General features: G+C 27.6%; 1 protein-coding gene across 3 annotated transcripts; it reads left to right on the forward strand.

Moving 5' to 3' along the window:
* Positions 1–6,614: 6,614 nt before the first annotated feature.
* LOC109789731 (uncharacterized) lies at positions 6,615–10,955 on the forward strand. 3 transcript variants are annotated; one of them, XM_029274128.2, is made up of 5 exons: positions 6,615–6,904; positions 7,044–7,070; positions 7,177–7,299; positions 8,915–9,170; positions 9,733–10,955. In XM_029274128.2, the coding sequence occupies exons 1-5, from the start codon at positions 6,846–6,848 to the stop codon at positions 10,537–10,539; spliced, it is 1,272 nt and encodes a 423-aa protein (XP_029129961.1). In that variant the 5' UTR covers positions 6,615–6,845; the 3' UTR covers positions 10,540–10,955. The 3 variants fall into 3 exon arrangements, with proteins under 3 accessions (XP_029129961.1, XP_020204356.1, XP_082919190.1); XM_020348767.3 differs by having other exon boundaries at positions 6,618–6,904; positions 9,730–10,955; XM_083063064.1 differs by lacking the exons at positions 6,615–6,904; positions 7,044–7,070 and adding an exon at positions 7,384–7,518 and having other exon boundaries at positions 9,730–10,955.
* Positions 10,956–11,315: the final 360 nt, after the last annotated feature.

The raw sequence follows: 11,315 nt of genomic DNA on the forward strand, positions 1-11,315 counted from the left end.
ATTTAATGTATAAATATTAGTTGATTTATATTTATTCTTATAATAATTGTTTAGGTTAAGTATGTTATTACTTCATGTAAATAAAGAAATATTTACTTTTTAGCATTGAGAGTTACCAAAGAAACATTAAAAGCTAATTGCCCCTGGGTTAAAAACTACCCATGGCTTCATTATAATGTAGATCAGTTGGGCTGGCATGCCAAACAAACATTACATCCAAAGAATTAGCAACTTCATTTGCCAACCAATTAGTACTCTTATCTTATGCTGTGTTGGGTAGAGAAGAAAAACAAAGTAAAAAAATAGAGAGAGAGAAACTTGAAAAAAGAAAAGTAGGTGAAAAAAATAAATAAGAAATAAAAAAAAAATTGGTTATTTGGGTGAGAAATATTATTATGTATGTTTAATAAGATGGAAAGAAATAGGTGAAAAATAAAGTATAAAAAAAGAGATGAGAGAAATGCAAAAATAAAAATAAACAAAAAGTAAAGAAATAGAAAATAAAAAATTATGAATTATTTATTTTAATCAATTAAATAAAATTATATAACTAAATAAATAATATTTTAAAATAAAATAAATAACTAGTTAGAAGTAAGTAAATAATTCTAAAGTAAAATTAAATTAGATTAAAAATTAATTAAAATAATAAACTTAAATTGAGTAAATAAATTTAAAGTATATAAACAATTAAAAAATCATATAAAACTTAAAATTTCAATCGAATAAAAAAAATTGTAATCAATTCAAAGTTTCGAAAGTAAACATTACTTTTATTTATTCGATTAAAAAAATTACGATTTCGGTATAGAAAAACAATTTAATTGATTGGGAGTAATATGTTATTAATTGATTACGAATAAATTTCAACACGTGTATTATTCATTTTCGTGCATATTTGTAAATGCACTTTTTTTTTTTGTTTTTTTTCTTTACTGTCATATTTTTTTACAACCAAACAACTATCAATTTTTGTTTCCTTCTTTATAAGAATGCGTGAAGGACAAAGAATTACACATAGTAAACGTAGGTATCATTGAAACAATTGTTGCATGAGGGTGAGTAAGAGGGTGCCCCATTGTTACTAATTATCATGAAAGCTACACTGGATTCAGCTTCGCAATTAACTGATGTTATAATCCTTTATCCCAAGCAATTGAAAACCCATGATATAAATAGCCATGATCTCAGCATATTGCAAGTTATCTGCCATAGGAGAGAGTCACCTTGTCGGAAAATATCCTTAATAACTAGATTATTAGTATCCGAGATGTGAACATATTTGTGAAAAGAATCACATGGTCTATCACATAAACAAAATTTTTGTTTTGAATATTCTTTCATTTATTATAAAAGTAGAATCGTAGCACAATTCCTCAATCAAAGAGACTAGCTAGAAGGAAACAATTTTCCAAAACTAAAAACAAACATCATTCAATTTACAGAGATTAAAAACATTTATCATTTTAGAAAAACATGTAATTGAATTAATTTTTAATTGAAAATAGTTTTATTATAACATGGCAGAGGTGGACCTTGTGGTGTCAAGTAAACAAGTGCGACATGAGGGTGGACACCTACAAACATTTTGATGTTAAGATTTACGCCTAATAGGAGAGTAAAATAGCTCCCCAAAAAATCGTGCCTTCAAGACAAAGATTCATTGGTATTAATTAATTAAATAAAGATACTTTACATTATATTAAATTAAAATTTTAAATTAATTACACAATTTTATTTATTTAATTAGAGTTATTGCATTTTATATTGGCCATTATTATTTTAGATAGCTTAATATTTAGTCTTTGTCATGTTTCAATTTCTTTAAGTATTATTTAACCAACGTAATATTTAAATTCGAGAGACAAACATTTACACAATATTTAATGATGATGAGATGAATATATAATATGTAATTAATAATTAGTTTTTTTAACAAAAATAGTTTAATTTAGAATTTTAAAGTGTCATTATTATATGAATATAAGTTTATTGTTGTAAACATTTACTGAACTTTTCACATGTATAGATATGTATTTTTTTTATATTTTATATTTTTCAATTATATATGTGGCAATTAATGGTTGTTTTAAGTAGTGATTGTTAATTTATAAAAAAAAATCTAGATATATTTGACATTTATATCCCTATTAGCATATTTGAGAATTTGAATTTATTGATAAGATCACTGTTTTTTTAAATATAATAATTTGTTAAATTTTTTTATTTTATTTTGTTTTATTTATTATTATTCTAGGTCTTTATAAATAATGAATAAGAACCACCAGGTCAACCTAGTAAAAAGAGAGAGTTGGGGTAGTATACTAGAAGTTCTAGGTTTAAACCCCAATGCAACAATTCTATACAACAAAACAACGACAAAAAAATGAATATTTTAGATAATAAACAAAGTTTGCTGAGCTACTTAGATTTATAGATCTTGTATAAAACAGGCTATACAAGTATGCTTGCACACAAGACAAACTTTTAAACATGTCAAGTTAGCCTTTAAAAAATGTCTTTAATAGGTAAATAAAATAAATATGACTTATATTTGTGAAAATCTAACCTAATTAGTCTATTTCTACTCCTACTGATAATAACATTAAATGATTAGAATTTATATTTAAACTTTATTTTTTTTAATGTTGTTTGATTATAAGTTATGACTTATGTTTGAATGATTTAAAGTTATGTTTTGACAATTTAAGGCTTAATTTTTAATTTAATTGTAACAATTTTTTAATGATATTTTTCATTGAATTATTGGTTTTACACATTAGTAAAGTGTAGGTAGTGAGTTAAGTATGAGTATATAAACAAGATGTATGAAAATGGGAATTAAGATTGTTACCTACATAAATATAAAAGCGATACAAGTATTTTTTTTCAAATGCAGGTACGAGTACCCTTCCCCAACCTACCATTGTCATCCCTAAATACGAACACAATAGTTTGAAAGTGGAGAAAAAAACTTAGATAAGTAATATTTTCCATCCATTTATCAAAGGATGTATTTGAATTAATCATTAAGGTAAACATAATATTGAGGAGTTAAGGTAGTATGTATAAAATCTTAAATTCAAATTTTATTTTTGTCATTTAAAATGATGTAATCAAATTTTAGTGGAAGTGTTGATCCAAAATAAATATAATTTCAACTAATAAATTTTCTAATAAAATACAATAAATCTTGATAAAAAAAAGTATTTTTTTTCCTTTTAACAAAATCATATTTTTTTTCATTTAATAATAGTAAATCATTCAAATCCTATTTTGAACATAACATTATTATGAATTATTCAACTTATATTATTTTTAATCTATAACCTATAACATTAATAAATAAAAAAATCATATCTTTGTATAAACATTTGTTCAATAAATTTTTATCTTTGACTTATTATTATGATAATCGTACATTGTCTTTTTTTTTCTAGAAGGTATAAATTATGACTTTTTTCTTGCTGATTTTATCTTTGAATTACTCATTTTGTAACTACACATTCCCGACCATTCAATTGATGAGATCTTTTCATCACTAATTGCTCACAGTTTGCCAAAGAAAACCAGCACAAAAACATTCTATTTCTTTAACACTTCTAACATAAAATAAAGACAAAAGTTAACTTTAACATGTGGCCAACTGTGATCCACTAATTTTGTCCTTTAGATTAAGTTGAGACATATGTTAGTGTGATGTACCTTCTGTACTATATATTATCACCTCTTTTCCTATGGAGAGGCTAACCATCATGCACCGTCGTCGGAGATAATTTCTAGCAACCGTGAAACTTTTTAACTTTTCCCCCTCTCCTTCTCTTTTTTTTGTTCCCTTCTTATTTAATGGAATTGATTCTTTTTATCTGCGCAAGTTTTATTAAAAGGAAGTGAACAAGCACTGTGGGTGGGGGCAACTATACACATATTTTTTTTATAAAATAATAATATATTTTTAAAAATAAATATTATATTTTAATAAAATAAATAAATATATATATTTAAATTATCATATATATAAAATATAAATTTAAAATATTTGTTCATTTAATTGATATTTATCAAACTTTTAAAGGAGATCGGTTCTCATATGTGATAAAAAATACTCGTTAATAACGAATTAATTTTTTAAAAAGTTTAATTTTTGATAAAAAAAAAATTTGTAACATGTATGTTTTACCTTTTATACTTTCTATTTATGCATACATTAATTAAAAAAATCAAAATAAGAAAAATTATATACATTGATTAAAAAATTTAAAATAGGAAATATTGGAAGATATTCTATTTAGAATTTTTATTATAAAATATATTTTGAAATAAATTATCATTCAAAAAATTATATTAGATATAAAATATGTTTATATCATAAATAAATTACACTTGATTTTTATACAATTTAACATGTTTATTATGTTTTTATTAGTATTAAATTATTATAAACTATATTTTTAGGATTGTAGTTCTAACCAAATATTTAAAAAATATCTATGATAGATAAATAAGTCATATTTAGGATACATTTAAAAAAAAATTAAGTTCAAACTTACTAAATTATAATATAACATAGTCAAACCTAATTTATTTTATAATAATTGATATAATTTTAAAAAAATTATAATATATATTTATACTTTTAAAAGTTATATATAAAATTTTTAATAATATAAATATATAAATAAATATTGTCCTCATTATCTAAAAATTTTGGATCTGTCACTGAATAAATGAGGGTTTTATCTGGTTTAAATATACATATCTAATTTGGAAAAAGGAATTTACATATCTGAAAGATGAAGAAGGAAAAAAGAAAAGGGAGAAGAAAGAGGGAAAAAGAAGTTCATTAGAAATACTCTCCACAAGTGTGTAGTGGTGGGATAGGAAAGAAAAGGGAGAAGGAAAAAAAAAGTTCATCATCTACCTTCGACAACAACATACAATGATTCAAGTAATGTGGTTGGGAGGGATTGAACAGAAAAAGTACAAAAGAAAAAAAGGAAAAAATTTCATCCATTATTTTGCAATGATGCAAATCTAACGACTTACAGTTCTTTTCCATAATAGGAGACAAATGTAGTCTCATATCCTAGAATCCGTCCGAAACTAAAATCCAATTAAAAGAAACATAAGCAATCCATGTCATATCTTAATAGGCATCCATCATTAATTATTTAAACAGAGCTAACAAAATTTAAACATTAATATTAATTAAACAAAATTGAGATTAAATTGACTCATTTAAAAATAATGAGAATAGACTGAAACAAAAATAAATAAATAAAGAGACCCAATGAATAATTTAACAAAAATTTGTATACAAATTTAATTTTTTTTAGTTCTTTTATTTTAACATAAACATGTTATTTTGATTCCTATTAAAAATTAAAATCACAATATTTTTAAATGTAAAATCGAAGGTCCAGTAAGATTAATTAAAGTATGTTACTAGATCGTATGTATAATTGACTTTATAAGAATCGGTGTAACTCAACCAATTATCATGTCAAATCGATGAGTTAGAGTAAGTCGGTTAATCTTTGGTGATTATAACATGATTGACATAGTGTATATAGATGTTTTAAAAAAATATATATAATAAAAGGATTATATGCAAGAATTGAACCTTGATTAGTATAATATATATAGATGTTTTGAATATATATATATATATGTGTATGTGTGTGAGTTAATCACCCATACACAGTGTAACATTTTTTTACATCGACAACTAATCATATATTTTAATGGTGTCATGTCATTTACTTATTTAATCAAATAAAAAAAATTTAAAATATATGATTGGTTGTCAGTGTAAAAAACTTTACACTAGCAGTGTATAGATGATTAACTCTCTCTCTCTCTATATATATATATATATATGAGTTAATCACCTATACACTGCCAGTGTAATTTTTTTTACAATGAAAACCAATTATATCTTTTAATTATGTCATGTCATTATAAACACATTACACTGACAATGTAAAAAAAGATATAATAACAGTGACATGACACAATTAAAAGATATAATTAATTGCCAGTTTAAAATTTTTTTACACTAATAGTTTATAAGTGATTAACTCTCTCTCTATATATATATAATAAAAGAATTATATCTAAGAATTGAACCTTAAAGTCAAGAGTTGAGAAGCGATAACTCGATTACTATCTTATCAAAATTTATATTTATATGTTTGAAAAACACAAAATATATAATTAAGTTAAATTTTATTTATATCAATTTATGTGATTCAACTAATCACTAATTTTATAAGTGAATGTGATTAAAGAACATTACAGTAATTAATAAACTAATATATTTTATTGTTATACAATTGATTTTAATAATTAATATCGTATATTTTTAATTTAAAATTATATATTTGATTATATATTAAATTATACATTTCAACTATTCTATAACTTATGTCAATATTATATTGATTACAACTTTTTAAAAAAGTTATATATATATATATATAATATAATATGATATAAATATTTTAAAAAGTAATAAAAATCAAATTATATAATTTAATTAGCGACTACTTTTATTCATTAACCTAGTGCCCTCATTAGTCTAGTGTGGTATTTTGAAAACATTGGATATCCTTTCAATTATTAGCACGGATCAAACATGTCTTTGTTTTTATTTTTATTTTTCCATGTCTTTATCTTCCTCGTTTTCCAATTGGCTTATTTGGTCGGAAACATAGATCTTAGGAAGGCAAAGTGTTAATAAATTGACTTTTGGTCTTCTTCTTCCCAACAACGTTGTTAGTTATGCGTACTTGCTTCTTCATGAAGCTTTGTGATTGAAGAAAAAAAAGACTGAGATTGAAGCAATGTCTTGGGAAGAAGCTCTTTATACTCTTTTAACCAAAACATTCACAGTTCTTGCCTGGTACTCAAACTCTTCTCTTCATTTTTTTTTGTTATCAATTATTTGAAATTTTAGTCACAGTAAATTATAAACGTTAGTTTCAGAGGTCTGATTATCTAACTTTGATGTCTTCAATTTTTAATTTTTTTTTTACTTGCAGGCCTCCGTTTAGTTTGCTTTGTCCATTGTAAGTAGCAACTCATGGGTCCTCTTATTTCTTCATTAAATAAAAAAGCTTTCTTTTTTTGAAAAAAAAAAAAAAAAGCTAAAACTTATTTATTTAATTTTTGCAGGTTCGTTTCCGTTCGGGCAATGGAGAGTGATTCCCATTCCAGCAACCAGCGATGCCTTGTTTTTTGGGTTCTGTTTTCCTTCTCAATGATCATGGAATGGGAACTTTCTGTGTTATTCAACTGGTAATTTCTTTTTATGCTGAGAATTTAATTTTGAGTACAAATTAGTTTACTCTGATCATTAAACTCATTTAACTGTTAATGCAGACTTTGAAAATTTTATTTCCAACTATAACTTCCAAATTCGGTATCTTTAATCAAACTCATAATTCAAGTCAAAGTTAGGTTCTTGGTCGCAGTGAGCTTGACCGTTGTATTGTTCACTGAAATGATTCCATTCTGGTATGGTACTTTAGGGTTGTAATTTGTTTAACATCGCTATCTTATTTTTATTATTCTTTTCTTGTTGGAGATATTCGGGGTTGTTCAACATAAAGGTTCACCAACTGTGTTACTGGAACCTTGCTTCTCTCTCCAGTTGTGTTGCCTTTCACAAAATTCCATTTATATGAAGTATTTTTGAGATGGTACTGCCAGTGCATAATTTGGCATCACACATTCACGTGCATGTTATGTTGGTTTGCTTTGGTGTTTCTTTTGAGCATTTTGTGGTCTATTTCTGTCTTTAACTTCTTTACCTGAAATTATTTCTAGGAATAAAGTCGAGTCTGAATGATCATGAGTATTGAGTGTTAATAGAAACTAGAAAACAATTTTTTAAAAGGAAATAAAAATAAAAAGTTAGCTCATGGGTGGCAGTGGCAGGGTTAGGAAACCACAACAACAATAGCCATACCCTACTTGATGAGGTTGACTGCATGGACCCACAATGAGATCCCTTGCAATAAGTTCCTCCAATGTTCTTCTTGGGCTCCCTCTATCCTTTTTTCAACACTAAAAAGCCATGCAGACTACCCTCTTCACCAATGTCTCCGATGGCCTTCTTTGTATGTGTTCAAATCACCTTAATTGATTTTTTGGTTGTTTTTTCCCAATAGGTGTCAGTGTGTGACATCACTATCTCTTCGTATTCAATCATTTCATATTCTTGCATGATCACACATCCACCTTAACATAATCATTTATGCTATTCCCATGTTTTTCTCTTCTTGTGCCTTTAAAGGCCAACATTTACTTACATAAAGTACAACTAGTTGTATAGCAATACCATAAAACTTCTCTTTAAACTTGGTAGATAGTTTACCGTCACAAATAACCCCTTATGTCTTTTGTCATTTTAACCACCTAGCTTGTATCATGTCATCATGTGTGACATCCTCGTTAATTTTCTCATGTTGATCCCAATTACTTTAACTTAGAAGCTTGTGGTATGACATCTTTTCCAATTTTTTTTACCTCCAACTCCAAGTTAGTTTCCTCTTGCTTCTTACTAAGATTACAAAGCATATACTCTGTCTTACTCCTACTCAAGCAAAAATCCTCTGGTTTTAATGTCTGTTCCCAAAACTCTAGCATATAGTTAACCTCTTTCCTTGATTCCCCAATTATAATTATATCATCTGCAAAAAAAATGCATTTAGTGATGATCTTTTGCATCTCACTGACAGGGTTAAGAGAGAAAAATAAAAATTAGTAAACTAAACTTAATAGTTCATCCTCGTACAATCATTATATGCTGCATGGAACCAATCATAACTTGTGCTTATGGTTGAAATCCCGATCTTATGGTTTTCTGCTACCATTTTTATTCTCATTTTTAATTTGGTTGCTTTTACAGCCTCCCGTGGTGGCCCCATGTGAAATCCGTAGCAACTATCTTGCTGTTGACACCTTATGTTGGTGCAGCATCATATGTCTACAAATTCGTAATTAGACACTACTTTACTTGGAACCTATATAAAAGGGCATCAACCGAATTCAGTCAGAAAAGCACGCATTTTGAATCAGATGAGATTAGTAAACCTGTTGATGCCTCTGACCAGCCAATTCCGACAAGACACATACAAGAAAAGAAACTTGAAGCATATCATCAGGTATTGGTTTCAAGCTTTTGCCCGAGTATTTTTCATTCACCATTGCAGCAAATTACTGACAACTCATTTGAAAGTGTTAAGATTTTAGCTTTAATTTGTTTTCTGCTTTTAATTTATTAATCTATCTTTTAACTCCAAATAAGCCCATTGTAATGCCAAATGTCGTGGTGAGTTTTCACTTGCAATTAAATTGTAAATGTGTTTAGATGTAATATGGTAATCAAGCTTTTGCCCCAGTATTTTTCATTTATCATTGCAGAAAATTACTGACAACTTATTTGAAAATGTTAAGGTTTTAGCTATAATTTGTATTCTGCTTTTACTTTCTCAATTATCTGTTAACCCCAAATATGCAATTGTCATGCTAAATGTCATGGTGAGTTTTCACTTGCAATTATATTGTAAATTTGTTTAGATGTAATATGGTAATCACCATCTACAAAAAGGTTCCTGCTTCCTATTCATTCCTTCCAAGTCAGATTGTCATTTATTCTAACTCTATTTTGTCATTGTAGTAGATATAATATAATTTTCTTTCTAAAAAAATTGTTTGCATCAGGAGATAGATGATCTTGCTGGCTGTGACAAGACAGAAAGCAGTTATAGAAGGGTAACTGGTATAATGCTAATCCAGAAGGAATGGAGCTGTGCTTTATGTCAGATTAGTACCACCAGTGAAAATTGCTTAAGGACACATCTTAATGGGAAGAAACACAAGGCTAAGGAAGAAGAGCATAGAGTTGAGTTTCATGTAACAAATAGCGCATACCTGTTATCCTCTACTCAAAAAAGCAGCAAAGGGATGGTTCTACTAAGGAATCTCAACCAAATTGCAAACATTCTCAATCCAGTTTCCAGATCCATGAGATGGTGTGAATGGACAAAGCCAGAGTTTGGATGGACAAAATTAAATACTGATGGTTCTTTACATAGAGAAACTGCTAGTTTTGGGGGGCTGCTTCGTGATTACCGTGGTGAACCAATCTGTGCTTTTGTCTCCAAAGCTCCTCAAGGTGATGTTTTTTTTGTTGAGCTGTGGGCCATATGGAGAGGCCTTGTTCTTTGCTTAGGTCTTGGGATTAAATCAATATGGGTGGAATCAGACTCTATGAGTGTTGTGAAGACAGTTAATAGAAAACAACTTTGTCCAAAAGCTGATAGCTATTTGAAACAAATCTGGAAGCTATTAAAGAAGTTTGATAAATACAGAATTTCTCACTCATGGCGTGAAACTAATAGAGCAGCTGATCATCTTGCTAAGATGGCTCTTTGGGGAGACGACGTGGTTTTGTGGCCAGTTGATTTTCCACCTAGCCTTTGCAGCATCATAAAAGATGATGCCGAAGGGAAGAAGTATCTTAGACGATGATATCTAACTCTCAATGTTTGTTTCAGATTGCCATATGAATGGGATGGTTATGGAGGTAAGAAACTAAGAAAAGATAACAAACAAAACTAGAAACTGTAAGTGGAAACTTATGCTGAAGCTTCCATTAGGAGGGTATCAACATGATTGTTTTAGACTCCACAAAATTAAAGATGGATGTATAGAGTTGATGCCACCGGTAAGTTATATTAGCAACGTTGTAGATAACAAATCTAAATCCAGGCTTTAACTGCTTAATGATATTGTTATGATCCCACATTGGTTGAGTATAGGGCCAAAATATACTTATAAGCTGTGTTTTGGTGTTGACTGTTGAGTTATGCCTTCTACATTTTCAATTTTGATGTGGTGCAGAAAATCCTAGTCCTAGTATTGGGATTGGGAGTGTTAAGATCCTATATCGCTTCTGTATATAATAATGGCTTGAAATCATTTATTCTGCTAACTTTTTGGGTTGAGTTAACACCATGGGTAGAAAAATAAAATAAAATAAAGCCATATCCGATGCCCCTTATGCTTGCTATACTCCTTTGGCGACGAACTTATTCATAACTCCAGTTTAATAAGTTTACTCAACCCAAGCTCCTCCATTGAAGGTACCAATACTCTCGGTCTGTTTTAGACGAAATAAACTAGTGTCAAATACACTAATATATTTCTTGTAAACATAAACTGGATGTAGTATTAGGTTAATGGTATAAGCAAATATACTTGTAACTACTATATTTATATCTTATAATAGTAAAAAAAGATTACGT

Source organism: Cajanus cajan, chromosome 9 (genome assembly GCF_000230855.2).
Source record: "Cajanus cajan strain Asha chromosome 9, NIPB_CcT2T_4, whole genome shotgun sequence".
NCBI lineage: Eukaryota > Viridiplantae > Streptophyta > Magnoliopsida > Fabales > Fabaceae > Cajanus > Cajanus cajan.

What these genes read in the sequence shown, in the direction of transcription:
- LOC109789731 (XM_020348767.3), top strand. Translation starts at nt 6,846, where the DNA reads ATGTCTTGGGAAGAAGCTCTTTATACTCTTTTAACCAAAACATTCACA. An exon ending in CTTTCTGTGTTATTCAACTG is followed by an intron (nt 7,300 to 8,914) that starts GTAATTTCTTTT and finishes TTGCTTTTACAG; the next exon opens with CCTCCCGTGGTGGCCCCATG. An exon ending in AACTTGAAGCATATCATCAG is followed by an intron (nt 9,171 to 9,729) that starts GTATTGGTTTCA and finishes TGTTTGCATCAG; the next exon opens with GAGATAGATGATCTTGCTGG.